The sequence below is a fragment of the Zootermopsis nevadensis genome, unplaced genomic scaffold (assembly GCF_977971745.1).
Source record: "Zootermopsis nevadensis isolate Lab colony 2312 unplaced genomic scaffold, Znev_1.0 Znev_ptg000008l, whole genome shotgun sequence".
Lineage (NCBI taxonomy): Eukaryota > Metazoa > Arthropoda > Insecta > Blattodea > Termopsidae > Zootermopsis > Zootermopsis nevadensis.
In genome coordinates, this window is record NW_028259140.1 from 15967386 (window position 1) to 15993863 (window position 26478).

The 26478-nt window shown below is 41.8% G+C and overlaps 1 protein-coding gene across 1 annotated transcript; it reads left to right on the forward strand.

The window, feature by feature from the left end:
- Positions 1-8399: 8399 nt before the first annotated feature.
- On the forward strand, positions 8400-24904 carry LOC110838520 (kelch-like protein 10). The gene is made up of 9 exons (XM_087345280.1): positions 8400-8587; positions 14242-14493; positions 15804-16083; positions 17709-17945; positions 19224-19393; positions 19707-19876; positions 20729-20887; positions 21856-22063; positions 23440-24904. Exons 1-9 carry the CDS (start codon positions 8403-8405, stop codon positions 23576-23578), a joined length of 1800 nt encoding a protein of 599 aa, XP_087201406.1. The 5' UTR covers positions 8400-8402; the 3' UTR covers positions 23579-24904.
- Positions 24905-26478: the final 1574 nt, after the last annotated feature.

The window sequence follows — 26478 nt, forward strand, 5'->3', positions numbered from 1 at the left end:
CAATGTTAATAAAATGGATATGTGACAAAATAATTGAAAGGAATGTAAAAATGAATTTTGGACTTAAAATTTTTCGACTTTGCTTCACAACATTTAATATATACCCACCACATTTGTGGACTTGCGATGGGGAGAGACTATATACCTGTATAACTGGGCCGCTAACGGACCCTTTGTCCAACCCCCACACAATACACTTTGGCAAATATGAAACTCCACAATTCAACTTTACTAAGTTTGGTCGAAATCTGTCAGGCACCTTCGATTCTGTTACAGACGTGATGGCACTAAGTATCCACCACATTTAGGATTTGGAGTCGGATTCTACGACGCGACTGGTGGTTATACATTTCTGAATTGCACACATCGCCTTGTGGTCTATGGCAAATGCATTAATTTTAAAGTACGTCAATATCATCATGATAAACAGAGGCTGTGTTGGTAAGCAAGTTCGTCTGGATCAAACGCGGAGTTAATAAGGAACTTGTATTTTCATGTCTCGCCGTCCCCAGACTACGGCATAAACTCATTTCATGAATACAATATTTTTATTTTCCGTCTATACACAAACTTAAAATAATGTTGTTTAAAATTATCTAAAATTATAACATTCTGAGTAGACACTGTATCTTGTTACATTTTTTGTATCGACGACATGTTTCAATGTGTATTACATCATCATCAGGTCTATCAATTTTAATATATTTTAAAAACTGTAGTACATTTTGCGTTGCGTTTATTGATTATTTTAATCTATTTAATTTTAAGTTTGTCTCTTCTTTTTGTTTTGGAGGTTGTACTTGGATGTTTATATCTGTAAAATTTCATGAAGGTTGTTAATAAATCGTTTGAACGTGTATTCAGATATCTGAGAATGACGGTGACATATCGAAATTACATTCGCACGGAAAGTGAGGGAAGATTAAATTCGGGGCATGCGGTTCAGGATCTTCGGTCTCTCCGTATGTCATCCAAGTGCGTAAGGATTCAATACGAAGAAATTATAATTTCAACTCTTTTATAAAGGCGTGAACTTTGATTTCTCGCGTTTATGGGAAGAATACAATGATTTCTCTTCCCGTCTTTTGTCTATAAACGTAAGGATTACAGAATATTATACGTATGTATATAATTTTTCCTTTTTGTGTATCGGTCTGAAACTTAATCTCCACGTTAAGAGAAAAACACAAACTGAGTGTATTTGAGAGCAGGGTGCTTAATTAATTATTTGGAACGAATAGGGTGACAGGAATTGGGATAAAATTCCATTTTTCTTCGCTCTGCTATGTTTTCGGTTGGGAGTCTGACACACGTCGGGGCAAATTCACAGAAATAATGCTGTAGGAAATGTTGCCGCTTTAATCTGTGAAAGAAATAAAAAATCCCATAAAAGTTTCCGACCAACAACCAACGGTCTCTTGTATCTGGACCTCGGCGCAAGGAATTTTTTTTTTATAAATGTGGTAAAAATAAAATACTAATCGGAATTAAATTAAACTTACATCAGTTGTGAAGAACATAGTTATGCGTGTATTCAAGCGATAATTTTTAGAAAACTATTTTATATTCTGATAGTTACAAATAATTAGAGGCTTTTGATTCTCTTTTCTTTTCTTTTGTCGGATTACTCTACGTCACAGGAATCGGAAGTTTTCGTATTCATTCGACTATTTATGTCGTAACCTCACGCACTGCTTCCTTTCTTTGTAAAAGTACCAATTTTTATCATTTTTTGAAAAGTGTGTTTTTTGTGCCATCCGTGCACAGATTCCAGATTTCTTACGGAAGGAAGAAGTCAGCTGTTGTTTCATTTAGAAACATTTTACGTATCCTTGCCCAGTTTCTACGCCGTGGGATGTTCGGAGGTTGAGAGCCACGCATTCTTAACCTGCGGGTGAGTGGTAAATTCAAGTTCCGGCCGCTTTGCCTCTGACGTACCCAATGAGCTGTTTGGATTCCAGAGCGAGTCTAAACGTGGTGAGAAGAAAACAATGACTTCTGGTATTCGAACCCACGTCGTCGAGGCTAAATGTAGACTGAGCTGTGTTATTGCTAGTCATACTAAATAATAACGGGACGGAGTCAAACTTTGGTTGTTCTTATGTGTTTATACAATATAATTCACAATTTATTTCTCCGGTAAGGCACTACATTTTACCGCAACGTGTAACGAATTTCCTCTACTCTGTCACAATTCCTTCTTTATGGCTGCGTCCGCAACGAAAATCTTTCGTAATTATCGTCCTTTGGAGAACGATTTTCTTGAGAGCCATTCTGAAGGCGGCGAAGCAGTAGAAGTTTCTAGGGACAGAGAGGCTTTGTGCTGCTCTGGGAAGTTCAACATTTTTTGCCACGTCCGAACGCCGACCCTAACGAAAAGTTTTGGTGAAGAAAGGAAGTACAAAAGAAAGCAGAAAGAGAGGTCTGAGCCTGTTATTTAATTGTTCCATGCAGAGTTTTTCTGATACTTTAGAATAACTCATTTTGAACATTACGGCGCTGTTCCACGAAAAACCCTTCTCTTTAGTTTGTGATTCTTAGAAGAAAGCGTTTCCGGAATTCTGTTCATGCTTGTCCATCCGTGATCTTGCGGCAACTTCTCCGACACCTTCGTACTGCAGAGCAGTCTGAACAACTGCTGGCAGGCGTTACATTAAGAAACAGGAGTTAAACTTCCAAAATAAGTAAACCTTTGTTTTCTTTTCAGCCTGCATTATTCTATTTACTTTCTGTAAATTCTTGTCTTCATTTTTGTTTCTTTATCTCTTGATTTTTATTTATTTCTCCTATCTTATTCGTGCCCTTTCCGACCTTATTTTTTCGTTTATGTATTGCTTTCCGTGTGTTCATTTATCTAGCTTACATTTTAGCCTTGAATTTACAAATAATTATGCTGAAACCTGCGATTCATGCAAGATGGTTATAAAACTCTCTTAATTTCTCTTATCATTCGCGACATCCTGCAGCTAACAAAACTAACCAGACGCCATATCGCATCTCTGTCTAACTCGTTACACTGAACTTCATTTCCCACTCTGAGGGATCAGCACATTTCTAAGCTGTTAGAGGACGCAATCGAAAAAGTGACAATATTTGGAGTATAAGAGACAACTGAAAGAATTATAAAATATCTTAACCTGGGCTTTATAAATCGTATTTCTTTACCTAATAATATAAGGAAATTGAAATGTTTGCGATGCACAGAATATGTAGCACGCATAGGAAATATGAGATAGTCATAAAATCTAAAGGAGAAAGACCACTTGGAATAATCATGCATAGATTGGAAGGTAAGATTAAAATGAAGATCGATGTCTTCTGAGATATTGTGTTGTAGGCAGGAAGGACCGCTGAAATATTATTTAGTAACTATCAGATTATCATCTATTGGTATCTATCAGTGCAACATCTCAGAAAGCTGTCTTCATATTTGTCGCCTTGAGAACCCTAAATCCCAAACAAATTAAAATGTGCTTCGGATGAATCAAATTTTGAGGAATAGAATGGATTGAATTGGCGCATATTGGGTCCAATGGCAGGATTTTATGAATGCAGCAATGAGTAATTTTCTGATCAGCCGAATGATTGTAAACATCACAAGTAAGATCCTGAAATACGGTATTAGTTAGTTACTTGCTTCCGTAACGACTTGCGTGTGCAACTAATCAATTAATTATCCACTCGATCGAGTAATCGAACAAGTATATCGCTATCCAGGTCGACCATATCAGGTATAAAACTGCACTGTTGCCAAAACATCCACGACGTCATTCTCAGTACACTGTACGCCAGGTTTCAACGGTGGAATGGAGCAGTCGTTCCTTAAGGAAGTCAGGGAATCCCAGAGCCAAACGCTGCGTTCGAACTTCTCCTCAGCGGTTCCCAGATTCAGTGTAACAGAACTCGACCCTGAATCTCTCTACCAAGCCTGCGTGTATTCCTTCAACCACAGGGGGCCGCAGTGAGCCCGTTGTTGTCCAGGCACCCACAGTAAGACTTCCAGAGAAACAGCTCATCGCACAGAAAGGTACGTAACTATTTGGTAAATTTGTTTATTGTTTATCCATAATTTATTTCTCTCTCTTACATCGTTCATGCCTTGCATAGCTCGTAAGGAAGGAACTTTACCCCCTTCTTCAATTTAAATATGTCTTGAGCACCTGTTTTATTGTGCGTTGTACATTAAATGTTTAGCCATCTCTTATTTCTGATTGATTCAACACTGAATCCAGATAAGGCTTCAGGTACTTGTTGAAGTTTCTAACTCCAGTTCGGCCTCCAGCAGCATGCGGCCCTTCCAGAATTCCAGTGGCCTCAGCCTACCTCAATCTCCTTAAAGACTTTTGACCGAAAACCGCCCACCCCATTAACATCGTTTTGCAAGAGCAAGTCGACAGAAGAGGCTCCGAGTGACAGCTATCATCAACAATCATAATTACCCATTATGAGGGTCAGAGGTAAAATTTCCCTTCAGGGCAGGAAAGGAAAGTTAATAAACATCAGGTCTGATAGAGATACAATGATTTAGATTGTAGCAGTATTAGCTGTTTAATTGTGTAAATTCTGCAGAAATATGTAAACTTGCCTGTATTGTACGTGGTGATATTCTCCCTGCTGCTGAATTTAGTTATAATGAGTTTGTGTAACTTCATTAACATTATTCAGTGGTCATCTGCTCACGTGTATCGTAATTGTTCTGCTGGTAAAATGTTTTATGCCTGAATTTATTTTAAAGAAGACCGAATTAGCGTGAGAAAATTCTTTTCTGACACACACACACACATATATATATATAATATATATATCAAAAGTGTGTCTGTGTGTCTTGTGGAAATGTACTTGAATGAAATCGGAACCTAATGAGTTAGGACGAAATTACATGTTCAGTTGTTGGGTTTTAAAAGCAGGAGCGCTGTATGTAAGTCTTCATTGTGACAGTATTTGGATTCAGAAACAGATAAAATTATGATTTCTATCTCAGTCTCCTTTAAAGAGATTTATGAGCCAGCCTCAGATGCAAATCCATTGCCGTTAGTATCTTTGTAAATCCGTGTCTCGTGGGGTTCTTCGCTGGCCTCATACCACGAGACTGAGTCGTAAGATATTGTCCATTATTTCTTGACATTTCTTCGAGTTATTAATTAATTAGTACTCCCCTGGATTGGTTCCCAGCGAGTCGAAGGGCAAGTCCAACATCAGTGTTGCTGCCTTCCGGCCTCTTGACACGCGCTATGAGATGGTATTTCCCCAACATCGATGGATGGGTATACCGCCATGACTACAATTTAAAAATAAGGAGCCATTTAAGTCTCCTTCGTGACAGGGATTAGAAACAACATAAGATAATTAGGATTAAAGTCGCACATTCCTTCCTTGAAAAGAGAGACCAGACAACATCAGATGCAAATACCTTACAATTGTCTACGAAAGGACCAGGAAATCACGCGGCCTCCCGAAACATGTTCTCTGGTCCAGGGGCGATGGGCTCAACAGCGCCCATTACTTCGAAAATATCAAGTTAAAAATCAACCAAGCAAAATAAAACCCGACGTTAATTTTAAAGAAGGACAAATTAAATTGCAATTTTATCTTCATTCCTCATTATTTATAAATTTATTTCATTCTTATAGAGAAAACATTTAATATTAAGTATTTATTTCTTACATTTAGGATGGAATGTGACCAAATTCGAGTAATTCTCTTTTTTTTCAACTACCAACAATGTGTAAATATGGACCGACAATGTTAAACTTTTACGTGAACACCTGTGTGCATAACAATGCAAGAAAAGTATTGGAATTTCTAACCCACGCCTCAACAATATTGGCTGAGAATGCCGTCAGGCTCTTTTCTCGTAACTTATGCGTGCAGTATAATAGACTGAATGAACCGTATTGCACTCCATTCTTTTAAATAAGAAACTAATTGTTACGTCATCTGTTTACTTGGCATTGTTGTGTTTCATTATCGCCGTCAACAATCCGCTTTCGTTATTGCGGAAAGAGCTGAGCTTGGAATCGCTTGTAGAAGAAGTGCGTCGTAGAGCAGATAATTTTGTGCTGTTAAAATCCTTTTAGGATATCTCAAGTACTTATCTTATACAAGAATTATTAAGAAATCTGTGATACTCCATTTTAGTTTTGATTAAACTGATAATTGCCGGTGGACGTCGTGGTCTCTTACAACTGAACAAAGTTTGAGGTAAGGGATTCCTATTTATTATTAATGTTCATCACATTTAATGTTTTCATCTGCATTTGTGAACTCGTGTAAGAGAATTAAACTTTTTTAACACATTTTCAAGTAACATTAGATTGACTTCTATTTGTTCACGGCAACATTGATAGTAAAATAATATTCCAGTAGGAAATTATCATTTTAAAGGAATAAAACGTGTTTAGTGGCATCTTAATAAAAATATGTGGATGCTAAGAAGTGGGTTATATATTCTGAATAATAATTCTAACACTTTACATCTCTTGATACATCGACATTATTAAAGCGTTTTAGGAAACTGTGAATAATTTTTATTTCGGTATTACAAGCCTAATTATCGATGAATCTCCCTCTCATTATCTCCTACATCAGCAGATTAAATCCGGGGAATGATTGCTATTATCGAGTGCAAAAGAATTTATGGGTGCAAAACATGGTCTCTCACTTTGAGAGAGGAACATAGACTGAGGGTCTCTGAGAACAGAGTGTCGAGGAAGATGTTTGGACCCAAACCGGGAGTGGGACAGATAATAAAGAAAATGCATGACGAGCTCCTCACCCGATGTTGTTGGGGGGGGGGGGGGCTGGGGAGGGCTGTTTACAAGACCTGAAGGGAGGAGACCTCTGGGAAGACCTCGGCGTAGGTGGCAGGATAACATTAAGATGGATTTTAGGGAGATGGGACTCGATGGAGCGAATTGAATGCAACTGGTTCAGGATAGACCCCGGTGGGGGGCTGACGATGATGAACCTTCTGGTTCAGTAAAGGAAGTGGACTATTCTTTGACGAGCCGAGTAGCAATCGACTTTCCATAGAATATCTTGCACATTGCAGTATGTGAGTGGCGTGATTTAGGCATCTACGCATGCGTTAGAACAAATTAGAGCTTTTGTGACTGTTCCCAACTGTAATTTTCGCGTTCGTTTGATAAATTTATATTACATTTTGTGCTCGTGGTTTATATAAATGTGTAACTTAGGCAGGAAAGTCCTTAATCACGTCAGCTCTTAAGTACTTTTAGTTCTACAGAGAGAAGTACTCGACAATTTTATGCTTATGAAAAGTGTAACCTTCTTTTTCCAAAATTTAATTCTTAACTGTCTGGTTCTACATCAAAGGTCACGCAATTTCAATGGCATATTCTTTTCGTAAATTTTTAAAATCGGTTCACCAGAGTAGAAGCATCTAAGACTTTATAGATTACACTGATATTTTATACGTAATGTCTACGTAGTTTACATATAAGAAGATTTAAATTTATGCGAGTAATGACAAACACGCGGCATTACTTAATATTGCCTAAATCAGTCACATCTTCAGGGTGATTAAGCCAAGAAGAGTGCGATGGGCGGGGCATGTGGAGTGCATGGATGGGGCGAGAGGTGTGCACTGGGTATTTTTGGAAAGCCTGAGGAGAAGAGGCCATTGGGGAGACCTAGACGTAGATGGGAGTATAATCTCAGGTGGGATCTAAGGGAGATAGGAGTCGAAGGAAACTGCATTTTGTTGGCCCAGGACAGGGTCCGGTGGAGGGCTTTGGTTAATTCGGTGATGAAACTTAATATTCCGTAAGCCGTCTAGTTAGATAGTTAGTTAGTTAGTTATATATCACATTTAAAGCTTTGTCATTTTGTGTCGGATCTCAACATCCATTTCTATAACAATGAAACAAACTGAATCTATGGAGCTGAAGACCTGCTTGAGAATCTAACAGTAGCCCTGGTAATCAAATGCCTCGCCTTTTAAGAAACATAAAGTTTCATGCCCGTGTTTACAAGACCCCGCCTCTAAGCCACATCCACAAGCAGATGAAGTCAATCCACACTATCATTCCCCACCTCTCTAAGATCCATTTTACTATTATCCTAGCAACTTATAGGACTGTCAACTGACCTTTTCTTTTCAGGTCTTCCGATAAAAAAGTTGTAGTACTTGCCTCTGTCATGTGTACTACATGCCCAGCCCATCTAATCACGCTTTATCCGACAGCCTACTATTTATTAATTAGTGAAGAGATCCATAAAGCTCCATATTATACAATTTTCGCCATTCCGTTGTCAGTAACTTTCTCGCAGGACCAGATATTCTTCTCAGTACCGTGTTCCCTCTCAGTCACTCTCAGTTGATGTGCACAAGAGTCGGTTTGAAGAAAAATCTGTAACAGCGATCGACTGTTTTTCAGGAGATGGAGTCAAACCAAAGTCGCAGCTGTTTTCATGTCGGCGGCAGGTTCACGTGCACCAAAGCATTGCTCAGTCTGAATAAGCTGAGAGAGGAGAAACTCTTGTGTGACGCGGTGCTGAGGTTGGAGGACGGCGGCGTCTTCCGAGTCCACAGAGTGATTCTGTCGATGCGCAGCGAATATTTCAGGTTTGTTTATTTACTGACGTGGTTTATTAACACGTGAAATTAGGACATAAAAGACGTCAATTCGTATGAGAAATGTTTCATCCCCTTTGATACAGAAACGTGTATTTTTATACGGCTGATTGTCTTTTGTTATTTGTTCGTTGTCATGAAATCTCACGGCGGAGAGGAAGAAGAAGAAGAAGAATGTCTTCTGGACGTTGCGCCGTAGAAACTGAGTGGCATTTCAGACGTACTTCCTCCTTTATTTCCTTGATAGAGGCAGTAAGCACGTCTGAAACATCCGAGGTCATACTGCCTCCGTATCAGGGCGATGAGTATGAAGATTTCTGTCTTCTGGGTTGCTGCGCTGTGTAGTCTGGTCGATGTTAACCAAAGTTTCAGAGGTCATACTGCCTCCGTCATCAGAGTATGAAGATTTCCGTCTTCTGGGTTGTTGCGCTGTGTAGTCTGGTCGATGTTAACCAACGCTTCAGAGGTCATACTGCCTTCGTCATCAGAGTATGAAGATTTCTGTCTTCTGGGTTGTTGCGCTGTGTAGTCTGGTCAATGTTAACCAACGTTTCAGAGGTCATACTGCCTCCGTCATCAGAGTATGAGATTTCCGTCTACTGGATTGTTGCGCTGTGTAGTCTGGTCGATGTTAACCAACGTTTCGGAGGTCATACTGCCTCCATCATCAGGGCGATGAGGTTTTCACAGCAGTGAGTATGAAGATTTCTGTCTTCTGGGTTGTTGCGCCGTGTAGAATGGTCGATGTTAACCAACGTTTCAGAGGTCATACTGCCTCCGTCATCAGGGCGACGAGTATGAAGATTTCTGTCTTCTGGGTTGTTGCGCTGTGTAGTCTGGTCGATGATTACCAACGTTTCAGAGGTCATACTGCCTCCGTCATCAGGGCGATGAGGTTTTCACAGCGGTGAGTATGAAGATTTCTGTCTTCCGGTTTGTTGCGCTGTGTAGTCTGGTCGATGTTAACCAACGTTTCAGAGGTCATATTGCCTCCGTCATCAGAGTATGAAGATTTCCGTCTTCTGGGTTGTTGCGCTGTGTAGTCTGGTCGATGTTAACCAACGTTTCGGAGGTCATACTGCCTCCATCATCAGGGCGATGAGTATGAAGATTTCTGTCTTCTGGGTTGTTGCGCTGTGTAGTCTCGTCGATGTTAACCAACGTTTCAGAGGTCATACTGCCTCCGTATCAGGGCGATGAGTATGAAGATTTCTGTCTTCTGGGTTGCTGCGCTGTGTAGTCTGGTCGATGTTAACCAAAGTTTCAGAGGTCATACTGCCTCCGTCATCAGAGTATGAAGATTTCCGTCTTCTGGGTTGTTGCGCTGTGTAGTCTGGTCGATGTTAACCAACGCTTCAGAGGTCATACTGCCTTCGTCATCAGAGTATGAAGATTTCTGTCTTCTGGGTTGTTGCGCTGTATAGTCTGGTCAATGTTAACCAACGTTTCAGAGGTCATACTGCCTCCGTCATCAGAGTATGAGATTTCCGTCTACTGGATTGTTGCGCTGTGTAGTCTGGTCGATGTTAACCAACGTTTCGGAGGTCATACTGCCTCCATCATCAGGGCGATGAGGTTTTCACAGCAGTGAGTATGAAGATTTCTGTCTTCTGGGTTGTTGCGCCGTGTAGAATGGTCGATGTTAACCAACGTTTCAGAGGTCATACTGCCTCCGTCATCAGGGCGACGAGTATGAAGATTTCTGTCTTCTGGGTTGTTGCGCTGTGTAGTCTGGTCGATGATTACCAACGTTTCAGAGGTCATACTGCCTCCGTCATCAGGGCGATGAGGTTTTCACAGCGGTGAGTATGAAGATTTCTGTCTTCCGGTTTGTTGCGCTGTGTAGTCTGGTCGATGTTAACCAACGTTTCAGAGGTCATATTGCCTCCGTCATCAGAGTATGAAGATTTCCGTCTTCTGGGTTGTTGCGCTGTGTAGTCTGGTCGATGTTAACCAACGTTTCGGAGGTCATACTGCCTCCATCATCAGGGCGATGAGTATGAAGATTTCTGTCTTCTGGGTTGTTGCGCTGTGTAGTCTCGTCGATGTTAACCAACGTTTCAGAGGTCATACTGCCTCCGTCATCAGGGCGATGAGTATGAAGATTTCTGTCTTCTGGGTTGTTGCGCTGTGTAGTCTGGTCGATGATTACCAACGTTTCAGAGGTCATACTGCCTCCGTCATCAGGGCGATGAGGTTTTCACAGCGGTGAGTATGAAGATTTCTGTCTTCTGGTTTGTTGCGCTGTGTAGTCTGGTCGATGTTAACCAACGTTTCGGACTTCATAATGCCTCCGTCATCAGGGCGATGAGTATGAAGATTTCTTTCTTCTGGGTTGTTGCGCTGTGTAGTCTCGTCGATGTTAACCAACGTTTCGGAGGTCATACTGCCTCCGTCATCAGGGCGATGAGTATGAAGATTTCTGTCTTCTGGGTTGTTGCGCTGTGTAGTCTCGTCGATGTTAACCAACGTTTCAGAGGTCATACTGCCTCCGTCATCAGGGCGATGAGTATGAAGATTTCTGTCTTCTGGGTTGTTGCGTCGTGTAGTCTCGTCGATGTTTACCAACGTTTCAGAGGTCATACTGCCTCCGTCATCAGGGCGATGAGTATGAAGATTTCTGTCTTCTGGGTTGTTGCGCTGTGTAGTCCGGTCGATGTTAACCAAAGTTTCAGAGGTCATACTGCCTCCATCATCAGGGTGATTAGTATGAAAATTTCTGTCTTCTGGGTTGTTGCGCCGTGTAGTCTGGTCGATGTTTACCAACGTTTCGGAGGTCATACTGCCTCCGTCATCAGAGTATGAAGATATCCGTCTTCTGGGTTGTTGCGCTGTGTAGTCTGGTCGATGTTAACCAACGTTTCAGAGGTCATACTGCCTCTGTCATCAGGGCGATGAGTATGAAGATTTCTGTCTTCTGGGTTGTTGCGCTGTGTAGTCTGGTTGATGTTAACCAACGTTTCGGGGGTCATACTGCCTCCGTCATCAGGGCGATGAGTATGAAGATTTCTGTCTTAAGGGTTGTTGCGCTGTGTAGTCTGGTCGATGTTAACCAACGTTTCAGAGGTCATACTGCCTCCGTCATCAGGGCGATGAGTATGAAGATTTCTGTCTTAAGGGTTGTTGCGCTGTGTAGTCTGGTCGATGTTAACCAACGTTTCAGAGGTCATACAGCCTCCGTCATCAGGACGATGAGTATGAAGTTTTCTGTCTTAAGGGTTGTTGCGTCGTGTAGTCTGGTCGATGTTAACCAACGTTTCAGAGGTCATACAGCCTCCGTCATCAGGACGATGAGTATGAAGTTTTCTGTCTTCTGGGTTGTTGCGCTGTGTAGTCTGGTCGATGTTAACCAACGTTTCGGAGGTCATACTGCCTCCGTCATCAGGGCGATGAGTATGAAGATTCCTGTCTTAAGGGTTGTTGCGCTGTGTAGTCTGGTCGATGTTAACCAACGTTTCAGAGGTCATACAGCCTCCGTCATCAGGACGATGAGTATGAAGTTTTCTGTCTTCTGGGTTGTTGCGCTGTGTAGTCTGGTCGATGTTAACCAACGTTTCGGAGGTCATACTGCCTCCGTCATCAGGGCGATGAGTATGAAGATTCCTGTCTTAAGGGTTGTTGCGCTGTGTAGTCTGGTCGATGTTAACCAACGTTTCAGAGGTCATACTGCCTCCGTCATCAGGGCGATGAGTATGAAGTTTTCTGTCTTAAGGGTTGTTGCGTCGTGTAGTCTCGTCGATGTTAACCCACGTTTCAGAGGTCATACTGCCTCCGTCATCAGGGCGATGAGTATGAAGATTTCTGTCTTCTGGGTTGTTGCGCTGTGTAGTCTGGTCGATGTTAACCAACGTTTCAGAGGTCATACTGCCTCCGTCATCAGGGCGATGAGTATGAAGATTTCTGTCTTCTGGGTTGTTGCGTCGTGTAGTCTGGTCGATGTTAACCCACGTTTCAGAGGTCATACTGCCTCCGTCATCAGGGCGATGAGTATGAAGATGTCTGTCTTCTGGGTTGTTGCGCTGTGTAGTCTGGTCGATGTTAACCAACGTTTCAGAGGTCATACTGCCTCCGTCATCAGGGCGATGAGTATGAAGATTTCTGTCTTCTGGGTTGTTGCGCTGTGTAGTCTGGTCGATGTTAACCAACGTTTCAGAGGTCATACTGCCTCCGTCATCAGGGCGATGAGTATGAAGATTTCTGTCTTCTGGGTTGTTGCGCTGTGTAGTCTGGTCGATGTTAACCAACGTTTCAGAGGTCATACTGCCTCCGTCATCAGGGCGATGAGTATGAAGATTTCTGTCTTCTGGGTTGTTGCGTCGTGTAGTCTGGTCGATGTTAACCAACGTTTCAGAGGTCATACTGCCTCCGTCATCAGGGCGATGAGTATGAAGATTTCTGTCTTCTGGGTTGTTGCGTCGTGTAGTCTCGTCGATGTTAACCAACGTTTCAGAGGTCATACTGCCTCTTTCATCAGGGCGATGAGTATGAAGATTTCTGTCTTCTGGGTTGTTGCGCCGTGTAATCTGGTTGATGTTAACCATCATTTCGGAGGTCATACTGCCCCCATCATCAGGGCGACTAAAAATATGAAGATTTGTGTCTTCTGGATTGTTGCGCTGTGTAGTCTGGTCGATGTTAACCAACGTTTCGGAGGTCATACTGCCTCCATCATTAGGGCGATTAATATATGAAGATTTCTATTTTGTGGGTTCTTGCGCTGTGTAGTCTGGTCGATGTTAACAAACGTTTCAGAGGTCATACTGCCTCCATCATCAGGGCGATTAAAATATGAAGATTTCCGTCTTCTGGCTTGTTGCGCCGTGTAGTCTGGTCAATGTTAACCAACGTTTCGGAGGTCATACTGCCTCCGTCATCAGGACGATGAATACATGTTTCATTGTCAGGAGAGAATCTTTCGAGAATTTGTGCATACTTTAATCTGCTTGTGTTTTAAATATAGATGCCCTGGGTTCTCGAAATGAGAAATGAATTATAAGCGTGACCCATTGTTTCTGTTTTCCAAGAGACGTGTCTCAAGTCTTGTTACGAGCTGTGCCCTCTTTCAATTTTCAGAAAATCAAATTTTTCTGTTTGTGTTGCGCTACAAATCCCTTAATTTGTAATAGGAATATGTTTTCTGGTTGGTGATCACTTCTTAAAGGCCGTGTAGAAACATCGGCTTTTATTTCAAGTGATTTATTGTCGGGAAAATGTTTTGACAGAGGAAATAGATTTCATATTACAAACTGAACATTCAGTGGAATGTACAGCACGCGATGTATGTTGAAATATTTGCGTTGGCTTTATAACTTTTGTATTAGTTGTTATAACCTCAGATACCTCTTGAAGGAGTGAAGGTTATGTAAGAAACGAGGTGGCCATTATATAGTTCAAATGTTCGCTGCTTGCTTTCCGATTTGTAAATTATATTCTGTTAAGTCTACGCCCGCTCTTGAACCTCTCGCAGTTAATCTGGTCCCATTCGTACTCATTCTGGGAGTTTTTGAAGTATTCCGATAACAAGAATTCATCCACCACATTGACAAAAAGATACTTTTATTTGGCCACGTGACTCATAAAAACTTAAAGTTTATGCGCATGACTTGTAATTTTCTGCTCGCCGTTTCTCCAAATCGACGTTTCAGGACCCTCTTCACGACAAAACTGCACACCGGTGAGGAGACTGATGTTCTCCTCCACGGAGTCAGCTCAGACATGATGACCAAGATACTGGATTATGTTTATTTTCGCGATTTGGACATCCACTCCGACAACGCGCGTCAGCTGCTCGTGGCGGCTGATTACTTGTGTATAACAGGCGTTATCGAACTCTGCTGCAACTTCCTCAAGGACGAGATAAACGTCGACAAGTGTATCGGCATCTTGCAGTTCGCAAGGTAATTGATGTTCATTTGAAATTTGCTGTTTCGCCAGCCTTAGTCGCTGGAACGAAACAGCCTTACTCAAGAGAGCAGCCGAGTGCCGGGTCGGAGATTAAAGCCTCTGACTGAGGACTGGGTAATTTATAAAGCGTTGTAGGTCAGGGCAGGTCTGATTTAACTGCGTATGTTTTGAGCGTCATTATGACAAGCAGATGAATAATTTCACCATAAGAAACGTTAATCGCGATCTATTGCTGAGTCATAATCAAATCCACTCGAATTCCTATCCTTCTTTCTTTCTTCTTTCTTTCTTTCTCCGCGGCATTCCTTGCTTCTTACATAATCCTCCCAATATCAAAATCAACATTCAGCCCCACATATTTCTGCATACAGCAAAACCTCTGTTAACCGAGCCTCGATTATCCGATTCCCGCAATAAGCGACCGAGTTTCAACCGGATCGGTTGCGATTGGATTCCACCGGCGAGAGTGTTTAAATCGAAGTCCACGCGGTACAGTTCATTGATCTAGCCTCACCCCAGATTTTGCTGATTATTATGAACACTTCTGGACATTTAGAGAATTGGTTAATATCGGGCAAAGACAAGAAACAACCCGCTGGTCCCCGTAGATGATGAACCCTTACTCCTTCTTGTTCAGAACAACATAGCAAGCAAATCAACTGACATCAGCAGATTCACATTAGAACCTCCAGTTCATGCGATGGACAGAATGACTTATAAATTCACTCTTTTAGTACAGGGACTCCCTCGAGTTGCGCTCACAAGTGACACTCGCCGTCGGCTTGTGCGTTCGACACGCCCGCATTATCGGCCGACGAGGAAAATCTGTATTGAGTCTCTACTTATTTGTTCATATCCATGACCACGTTCCCCTTTCCCCCGCTCATCAGACACGTGGTTCCTCCATTTAGTCCGGTTACACGAGGTTTCACGGGATTAACACACGCAGTTACCAAAACGTCGTTTCGCCAAGGTTAAGGCCAGAATTCAAAATTCTACACTCCTCATCTCACTGCCTGCTTCACTTGCGTACGCCATGCCCTTGTTTCAACCTACAACCTTATCGCGAGGACCAACGGGCATTGCCTGGGTACCTTCAGAGCCGACAACTTTGTATTTTGGATCGGTTAAACGGAGCGTCTCTCAGCGTTGCCTCTCCACGTGTCTGCTCTCAGTCTCGCTCATTTGGGCTCCAAAAGGCTAAGGTGAAAACTTGAGGCGAAATAATGTGGTGTGCAAATGCTTGAGAATCCAGTTCTTGCTGTAGTGTTTAATTGTGACAGCGTTACCTTCGCTGCCGCAGGTTTCACTCCTTCGCCGACCTCGAGACTCCCGCTCGTCGCTTCGTTCAACGCAACTTCGTGGAACTGTCTCAGCAGAGCGAAGAACTCCTGGAACTGCCTGTAGAGGAGCTGCAAGCGATAATCGAGTCCGAGGAACTGAACGTGAAGGACGAGAAATTTGTGTGGGAGTGCATTCTCCGGTGGATCAACCACGACCCGGACAACAGGAAAGGTCACATCGCGGGCCTTTTGAAGGGCGTCAGACTTGGACAACTTGATGCAAAGTATTTCAAGGAAGAGGTCAGTAAGACCCTGAAATCGTGGATTTTCATGGAAGTAAAGCCCGCATTTTTAATTCCATATTCACACGTGTTCGTAACTAATTAATGCAAATTGTGAACCTTTTTCTTCGTCACGTGTAAGCCCGTCTGTCTGTCTGTCCGCAGTTCCAGCTCGAGAATGTCTGAACTGATATTCATTAGATTTAATGCTGATGAGCTTTAACAGAATCTGTTGACATATTCCAATTCTGGTTAAAATCTTACAATAACAACGTGTAAAACTACACAAAGATTTTAATGCCTTCTTCTGTGCAAAATTTGCTGCGTAAGAAATCCCCAGATTAACTTAGTTGCCATGGTTACAGTAACTACCTGTGGAATGCCGTTGGTAACACGCTCGCATGTGTGTGTGTGTGCAAAACAAATATTCGATTCGCCCGTTTATGCAGAAATGTTGTTCGAGTTAATAATCGCCTTTTATTCATCGTCTCTAATTTTGAGAGTCCAACTGCGCTACAATCTTTTATTACAGTCTCAGCGTTAATTAAGATCAGTTCAACTACAGCATTCCACCGTTAACTCCAGTCAATCGTCCACTCCGCTTGAATAGGAAAATCCTCCAACAGATAAATCATGTCTTCCGGCGCAGCGTTCTACTTAACCAAAGTTCCTACGCGGGTCTTAGCTGCTATAACAATTTCACGCATCTCAGACGATGAACACTTAGCATGATAATCTGTAGCTGATTGACCACATAGGGACAACAGGTATCCGAAAATTGCGGCAAGAAGGCTTCGTTCTACATCCAAGAATAAATTACCCGAGAGACTTCAAACTTATAGCTTGAACATTCAGATATTTTAAACGTAATCTCACGAAGCAGCCTTACAACTTAAGATATTCCTTCTTCCATTTCATCATGCGCTTTAACCCGAGAGGAAAAAATGTTCTATCCAAGGTCAAATGCCTTGTGATTTCAGCCACTCGCCTCTTACGAATACTTGTGAAACAATCGCACGGATTCATGAAAATGTTAACTGCTTCAAGTGTCTTTACAGTTTAGCATTCGTGTCTACTAGTTTCCAACACTTAAAGAGAACCACCTGATGATGACTAATTAAGGTCGAAACATGCAATGGCTCGTAATAGACAATGAGCCAATAACCCCACGCTGTTGTGTTGACGGGCCTTCAACCCAACCATTAACATGCAGAAGGTTGCCTCCCTTGGCACTCGAAGCAACTAATTGTCATAATTTTCTTTGATGCTACGTAATTTTGACAATTAATTAAAGTTATCGAATCAAAAAGAATGTGCATCTCGTACGGGAGAGACGAGAAATAAATTACAATTTTGAATGTAACTCAAAATGTAACAATTAATGAAGTATTTAGATTTCGGTTGAAACACATTTCAATAGTTTTTTTCTAAGATCGATTTAACCTTGATTTCGCTTCTCTCCACAACCTGTACATTTCTTAAGAGCGTCGTTACACAAACCAAAAACCATATTTTCCTGCATATACCATAGTCTATTTCGGTGAGTTCCCAACCAAATTATGTGTGAATTTCATGTGTGCTCTGCAATTGAGCATGGCGTCCCTTCCTAAAAGTTCATAAGGTCCACATTGAACTGATCAACAGGTGTCAGAGCACCCGTACGTGACGGAAAATGAAGCCTGCAGACCCGTGATCTCGGAGACGCTCACATTCCTGGACGACGTGAAAATGTTGACGAAGGAAGACAAGGAATTCGTGACACCAAGGATTGCCTACCCGCGAATCCCACAGGACATTCTGTTTGCTATTGGTGGGTGTTGCGACGGAGAGCCGTCAGATGTGATCGAAGCGTACGACGCACGAGCAGACCGGTGGAGTGTTGTGAGTTGCACGCATTTCTACTCTTACCGCGGCTTGTTAAATGACGCCTCCGAGAAAAACTACTTTTCCTCCTATTTGTTTATTTGTACTAAGTAATCGTTTATTTAAGCTTAATCACAAGCAGCTCTTAGCCTCTTGATTTCGTGATCTTTTATTTCCATTGCACTGAACACTTTTTTAAGAGGAGCTCCAAAGACATGAATTAAAAAGTGACAGTGGAACCACGGTTGCTGAGAATTTGACGTAAATACGTGTATACGGAAAGGAAGTTTATATATTGGCTTTATTCTAAATATTTCCTTTATACCCGCTTTACAATTGAGATAAGTTTGATTAAGACTTAGCTTATTTAACTTGAATTAGTAAGGTAAGGTAAGGTAATGTAATGTTTTATAGGCAACAACAATGCCGAGTAAACAGATGACGTTTCCTAGGTAACAAAAATGATTGAATACTTAACTTGAAATAGTTACGCTTAAGATGGGTCTGTGGTAGATGAATGTAATGTATTTTAATGTAATGTAACGTTTCCTAGGTAACAACAATGCCGAGTGAACAGATGACGTTTCCTAGGTAGCATAACAAATAAGTTGCACTTTTTCGTTTCCCTTTTTCGTTCCACTTTTTTGCCGAATGAACCTTTCTCATAGACGTATTTACGTCAAAAGAATAAATAAATAAATTACACACGTGCTAAGTCTCGTGTACAATGTAAGTTCTAATAGTAATCGACGAAGGATGTAAAGTTTTCCTTAAATACCGCTTACAATAAGAGTCCTACTTTAACTGTCATGGCAACCTGTCTGCTGATTTTAGACATCGTTGATCGTCAGTGGATTTCAACGTAATAAATGAAGCACTGATCGGTGTGGATGTTGGCCATCTGCGTGGTAACGCCTTGTGAATTAGAAGGCTTTGAGGTGGGGTGGGGGACGTACTGCCTCCATCTTTGCGTCGATAAAACCCAAAACACCAACATCTGTCTTTGCCATCGCACGAACCTGAAATGTCAGCTGTTGATCAGAAATTAATTCTACGTTTGTCTGTCGAACTTAACGAGAGCTTCTCTTCGGGTCTTTCTGTTTCCACCTTCGCTCCAAGTTAATTTCTCACCGTCTTTGTCGAGTGCCACCCACCGCAGTGTAGCAATTTCGGTCCACTGTTGGGGGTTGAACCTCTGCTCTGGTGGTTGGTCGCTTGGACTCTAATGTAAGGACTTCACTTTAGTAGACTAAGTGATCCAAAGCAACATAAAGCCATAACCTGTCCTTCGTGCAGGTGGAGGGGTTCAACTCGATCGGTCCGCGAGCAGGCCATGGCACGGCAGTAGTCGGTGTCGACATTTACGTCATCGGAGGCGAGAACGGCGTTGAAACCTTTAACTCATGTAGCTGCTTCAACGCTGTTACGAAGACATGCCGCGAGGTGGCGCCTATGCATGAACGCAGGTAAGATGCAGCTTCGTATATAAGGAACTCCTTGGAACAGAGTCCTTCTTAAGAAGCTGATAGTCGCTGTCTTAGTCAAGATATAAATGCGGGCAGGGGATGTAAAATTGTACCACTCACATACAGGAGCATCGTGCAAAGTGTGAATAGGTCGGAGGATTTTGCGACAAAGTTGGCTTTAAGAATGCGATTTGCTTGTTAATTTGAATTGTGACTTAACAATGACGAGCGAACAATTGCGATCTGCGAGAGGAAATGCATCTGAATCAGCAATAAATGAGCATAGCAGACAGCGTACTTTTGTTCGTTTCAGAACCGCTTTAATGGTGGCAGTTCTGCGAGCTGCAGTGTACGCCATGGGCGGTCAAGATGAAACACGGTTTCACAGAACGGTTGAAAGATACGACTGCAAGATGAACAAGTGGTCTTTGATCGCTCCCTTGAACAAAGAGCGATGCTATGCAAGTGCGACTGCACTCAATGGTACGTAAATCCTGTGAAACAGAAATTTGTGAATTAGTGCAGAAGGCGAGGCGCCTGTCTGTCTGTCCATCTGTCCGTGTCCCAAGAACGGTTGAAGGAATCGCGGGATTTGAGGTTCTAACGGCGGGGAGTACGAAGATGGCTGTCTCTTGGCTTCCGCCGACGTTTCAGACGAACCTTATGCCTTCATCATCAAGGCATTCCTCTTCGCTCTTGATCTTAGTTTCCCTCCCTCCATCGTCCCATATTCTTTTATTATCTCTTCTTTTATCCGCGCTACGGACTACGTTATTTCACAGACTGCAACGGCTTGAAGTTCTGAGTGCGTGATGGTTTCTTCTGCTCTCGTAAGCTGTCCCTGTGCGTCGTCCTCTGCCTTTTTAGTGTACACTAGAAGTGAATGCAAACAACCATCAAACTATCAAATTGGCTCTCAAATAATGCAGATGCAATATGTTTCAGAGACAGTTAAAAGTAGCACATTATGTTATAAATGTAGAGCACCTTTTAGCAACTCGTACCGTACATCTCTGGTAACAAATTTAATAAAATTCGTTTCACAGAAGATGTAACTTACCATCATTTCCATTATGCATTAATTTAATCACTTTATGCTGTTTATGTTAAATTTTATCAGTTAAACTCATCTTCTTTGACACGCTGATTGTCTGCTCTCGAAACAAAGAAACAGATGAACAGTGCAGTTTCTGTGACTCGAAGGGGGACTTAATAGATTTACTAATTTAAGTACAGATTGTCCCATGTCTGTGCTCTGCATGGACCAGTTTTCACGCCTCTGCCTACACCAAATGTGAGTACAGTTCGTGTAACATGGCTAATTTGTTTTTGCAGACAAAATGTACGTCGCTGGTGGATATTATGATTGCAATTTTCTAAACTCGGTGGAAGTTTATGACCCGGACACCAATCGATGGACGTTCGTTGCACCAATGCATTATCGACGTGCCCTGCATTCTTGCGTCGCGTTCCACGGCTGTCTGTACGCCCTAGGTGAGAACTCTGGACATTCTGAGCGATGCTCCTCTGTCCTCCTGACAGAACTTGCTATTGTGAAATGTTTTCATGGTTTTCTTTGAGTGACTGAGATTTTATGAACAGCGTTTTTCTCCCGTCATTACAGAGTTTGTAAGTAATTATAACCCCGATACGTGGTTTCGATTATATTCTCCACAAAGAACACTTAACTAACTAACTAACTAACAACGCATAATCTCTTGTGGTATCTCAACTAACGCATGCCCCATTTATTACACAGTCGCAGTTTTAAAGGTAAATATTTTGTTCTTGTAGCAAGGAAATTCCAGTTTGCCGTGGTGTTATCCCCAAAAAGCCGATGGTTTAAAGCAGTCCCTTCGCATTTTTTTGTATTTCGTCAGTTGTTTGTGTAACGCCGTTTTGAACAGCGCATCTTGTGTTTTGTGTTGAAATCTACATTCGCAATCAGTTTCATGAAGTAGACAAGAGATGTCAGACGCAATTTCCTGATGCTACAAGTACGAAAATAAAATTGTAGCTGTTCCTGGTACAAAAACTGACAATGCAAGAGGGAATGAATTTTCTTTGTTGTATTTATTTCATTCGTTCCTTTTACGGAATTACAAATTTTAAGAGCGTAAAGACAGTCGGAGTGTGAATCATCGAAGTTGCGGGAAATACAAATATCTAAAAAGCTATAATTGGTAATCTTGAAGAAAAGATACCAAATGTAATACATAGGCGTAAAAGGAAAGATAATATTAAAATGTTTTTAAGGATTTAGAATATGTGAGATGAGGTCAACTACCGACTTTTGTGAATAAGGTAATGAATCTTGTGGCTCCATAAAAGCCACACATTTCGTGGCCAGGACTCAGAATAATACATAAGAAGAAGGGAACCGCTGAATGGGGTTAGATTAAGTTCCCTTTGGCAGCTTTTTTTATATCCTGTGACCTTTTACGGAATGTGTGTGCGTGCAGGAGGAGCCAACGAGACATCATCCGAGCTCAGTACCGAAAAATATGACCCTACAGAAGACACGTGGACCGAAATCCCTGCCATGAACCACTATTCATGTCACTTAAAGGCAGAAGTGATGGACGACACGATCTTCGTCATCGGTGGAAATTATAGCGGGACCAAATTCGTCTCCCACGTCGCATATTTCAAAGACAAGGAAAATCGATGGTTTGTTTCTTTGTTTGATTGTTCAGGGCTGTTTAATCACAGACTGTTACCTTTGAAAAGCTCTAGGAAGTGAATCATTTCCGGTCAAGGTATCCGCGATGTTGCGGATGCTGCGCCATGTAGTGTTGTAGAAACTGACCGACGTTTCAGAGGTTCTTCCTGCTTACTCACGGCCTTGAATAAACGCGCGAAAGGTGGATGAGAGGAAGGGGGTAGAATGAAAGCAGGCAGGGCGACGTTGCGGTCAAGCTGAATCGTTAAAGCAGAGGGCGAATGACTGGGAATGCTAATCAGACGTAAGCTGTGACTGTATTAATAAGAAGCTCTTTGACCAAGTTTCTTTGATCAGTGGCACTCTCTTGGGCAGGAAGTGTCTGGCGTTCAGCACATCAGCATCGCCATAATCTTCGGCTTTCATCAAAGTGTTAGGCCAGTTTCAGGTTTAACGACGCCTACCGCCTCTTGTTCCCATTTCTGATGGACGTTTATTTTAAAATGGCTGTCTCTTGCCGTGTTTGACCATGCAGTCTCCTGCCATCTGTTAACGGATTGAGTAAGCAGCTCCAAACACAACCCAGAAGACAAATTTCGTCATACTCGACTGTTCAAGAACCAGGAATTCATTCGATTTTGGTTTGTGTCTGTTTTACGTCCAGCAGAACCTCTCCAGAACTATTTTTGGTGGAACACAATTTTTTTTTGAAAATATATTGCCAAAAGAAGGAAATATTGTCAAGGGCTCATGTCTCAAACAAGACGTGCTTATCTCTCCAAAGAAAGTGTGTGGTTAAATTTATTATTCTGATCGAAGGTAATGGCTTAATGAAATGTACCAAACGTAGTTAGCGCAGAACACAAGTCATTTGACAGCCTCTTAAAATAGTCGTAATCTCTACCTTCATTTTGATGTAATAAAATGTGTCACATTATAATAGCAATTTGGCCGGTGTTCTGTGTGCATGAGTGAAAGAAAGATCACGTGGGAACTGTTCCGAAATATGGTGTGGGAATAAATTCTGATTGGGGGAATTTTTGTTAAGGTTGTCAGGAAACAAAATACAAGCAACGACATTTCGGTGGAAGCTGTGCCCTCAGCTTCAAGCAGTTTCCCATTCTACCCAAAGACAGAGCCAGCCCATCAGACATGGATATTTTTAGGGCAAAACATTTTACGACTCCCAAAGATAATTCTTTTATGCTTATTCTACATTGAAATGTCTGATATTTTAGAACCCCAAAAGTAAAAGTATATATATATATATACATGTTTTCTGTAATTTTGTCAGTGAAATGTGATAAAAATTGACTTGAGTGTAGATTATACTAATGGACGGTGAAAGAGAATTAGTTTTCACTTTTAATATTTCAAATTGCAGGCACCAGGTGGCAGACATGAATGTTTATAGACACTGGATGTCGACTTGTTTCATCGAGAACCTACCGAATGCAAGCGATTACGCCTACAAACACAGAGACAAATTAATGAAGGAGAAATGCAAGAAAATGTTGCTTTGAAAATGTAACCGTCAACACACACACACTCGTCCTTCTGCTGATGTAGCCACGGGTTCGAATCCAGTAGCTAGGCCGTCGCTGGTGTGGTTAAAACGTTTCTTACTTCGGTGCGCGGAGAGAGTTAAAAGTTTTCTCAGGATATCTTGACATATGTCAGTCGGTGGGCGAGGATCTCCGACTCTCAGGGAATACACGGAGAGGCTTTTATTGGAGCGGCGATCGCGGGAGGGCAGCGACGTCGCTGAGCTGGTGCAATTCTTGACGACACAGTTGTTGTTGTTGAAATCACTCAATTTATTCACGAATTGAGACACGCTGATGCAGGAGATTTTGTAAGAAGGTCCTAGGGATACCAAGGGTCGGAGCAAATGGGGTAGCCGAAGTGGAACTGGGGAGAGACAGCAGGAGGAGCAAGGTTTTAGGGTTGGTCACAAAATTTTGGTTAAGGATTTTGCAAATGGACAGGGATGATTTAGTAAGGAGATGCTACGACTGGCAGGTACTGAACTTGAAAATTGGGGGATGGGCTAAGGGGGTAAAAGAGGAATTAGATAAATTAGGGTTGGGGTATATTTGGCAGGATCCGCAAGGAAGAAGTGTGGGCAGGACGTGGGAAATTTTAAAGGAGAGGTGCAACGCCATAGAACGACAGAATTATGTTGATATTCAGGCATTGCAATGAATCTCCTGTTTATGTACTACATGAAGTCCAACACAACACAAGCGCGCTATCACAGTAACTGTTCTTAAATTTTGAATTGAATGCGGCGATCCGATTCGTCCCCCAAAATCACCCCATAACGTCGGAAACGCTCTGAAAAGCCACATTCGAATTTCATTTGCCCCAATCGCAGTGACGAGACTGTTCTAGGGCAACTGTCATTCTATATCTGGAAAGGCTTAAGTTTTCGCCTCGTAAACAACTTTTACGAGGCGAAAGCTTTGTGAGTGTCACGGAAGGTTTCGAGGAAAGACGTTCAAGAGACTGATTGTCGCTACTCTCTTCAAATTTAATACAATAATCAATGCCAAAATTCATAAAATCAATCACATTTGGATGAAGTAAGGCGTTCCAAATATAATCTCATAACGCGAACTTCGTTTGTATAAACAGGATTAATATGCCAAAGCCTGGTTTACCCTTATCATCACAAGGTTCAGCCCGTCAGGGATTCGAACTAAGAACCTGGACTGGCACAGGAAAATAACTGGTTTGTAGTTGATTACAACCGAGACGAACAAATTGATGTTAATTACTTTCCTTATGAAAATAATGTACAAATTTGAATTGATGTAAGAGTTACAAAAATAAAAATAAATATTGTCTTCTGCTCAAGAAGTCTTATTGAAATTAATTATTTTAAAGACGTTTAATTTTATCTAAAATATTACCATCCATCAATATACAGCAGTTTCTCTTTACGTCTTGTATTAAATGAATCCACTTGTGGCGACATGTTTCGAGTTACAAAAACGTCTTCACGGCATCAAGGGAAGATTAAATGTTTTGCTTCATGAACATCGTTTACAAAAAAGTCATTACGAAGGCAACACACTTGAGAATTTTGTATTGATTTCTGATATACGTGTGATATTTTAAAAAAGAATTCGAAAATACATTTGGCTGAGTTGCCCCAATATACCGGGTAATTGTGCGATGTTCCTTAGGGAAGTACCAACATTTTCAAATGCCATGAAGAAACAGACGATGGTTTCAGTTAACAGATGTATTTATTTATTCATGGTATTTTGTAAGGTACATTTGTGTATTTTAATGAATAAGTACAAAATATTATCAGAAAATACACAAAACTAGGAACTTGAATTTACTTAAGGTACATACAGAGTAATAGAAAAATGTGACAGCTGAAATCAAACGGGGAACTCGAGGCATGTCCAGGAGTCTCAGCACAAGTAAATCTGTGTAACCTTCTTCATTTTAATCTCATTCGTAATAAAGGAATCGATTGAAGATTGTTCTTGTGCTTTCGCCCTTAAACGCTGCCTTACTCAGAAGCGTCGAGGCCATCTGATCAAATTAGCAACTGCTCGGCTAAACTACAGTTCGTATCCTGACGCGGGGAGTCCGGGGCCCATGGAGTCCCTGCCAGGGATACGACACGGTCGGGCCTTACCCCCGGGGGAGGACCCACTGGATAGGAGGCCGGGTGGGCCCCAGAGGCTAGACGAAAAATCCTCTGCCCCTGTCGGCGATCATTATTAAAAATATTACTAACCACTTCTTGCGATATTTAGATGATTCTACAATGAACTTAAATTCTGACTTTCTCTGTGTCTTATTAGCAATGTGCAGTGAATTCATTGGTAAGTTCAAGGCAACTGTCACTTTCAGATTCACCACCAGACGACGTGTGGCTCCACAAAACAGTAGAATCAGCTCTCCTGTGTCTTCGCATTTCATGCTAGAAGCCGGGAAGTGAGCGCATTGCACTTTGGACTATTCCGCATATTTTAATGATCTCGTAACAGACAGACGATAAAGTCACTGAAACGTCCATGTGTCGCCATTCTTGCCAAAAGTATTTCCCGCTAGTGTACGGAAACCGGGAGGTGGAGGGAACAGCTCCTGAGGAACAAGTGGTTCACCGTTGGCGAAGAGTTGGCCTTCAAGAAAATTTTAAGCACTACGAATGACACGGAGGTCAGGGATGTAGGGAAATTTCTGTACAAAGTAAGATGTAAAAGACAGGTCAAAATTAGGAATTTAGAACTGCCACTGGGGTAGAAGGCACGAGAACAATACGAAAGAGTTATGTAAATAGTATTAGGGATTAAGGAATAGTCATGTAGAGTAGCATTAGTGAATAGTTGTAGTAAGCAGTAGTGCTAATAGTGCTACGTATGTAAGGACTGTGGCCGTGAAAACCTGGTGTTAGGCG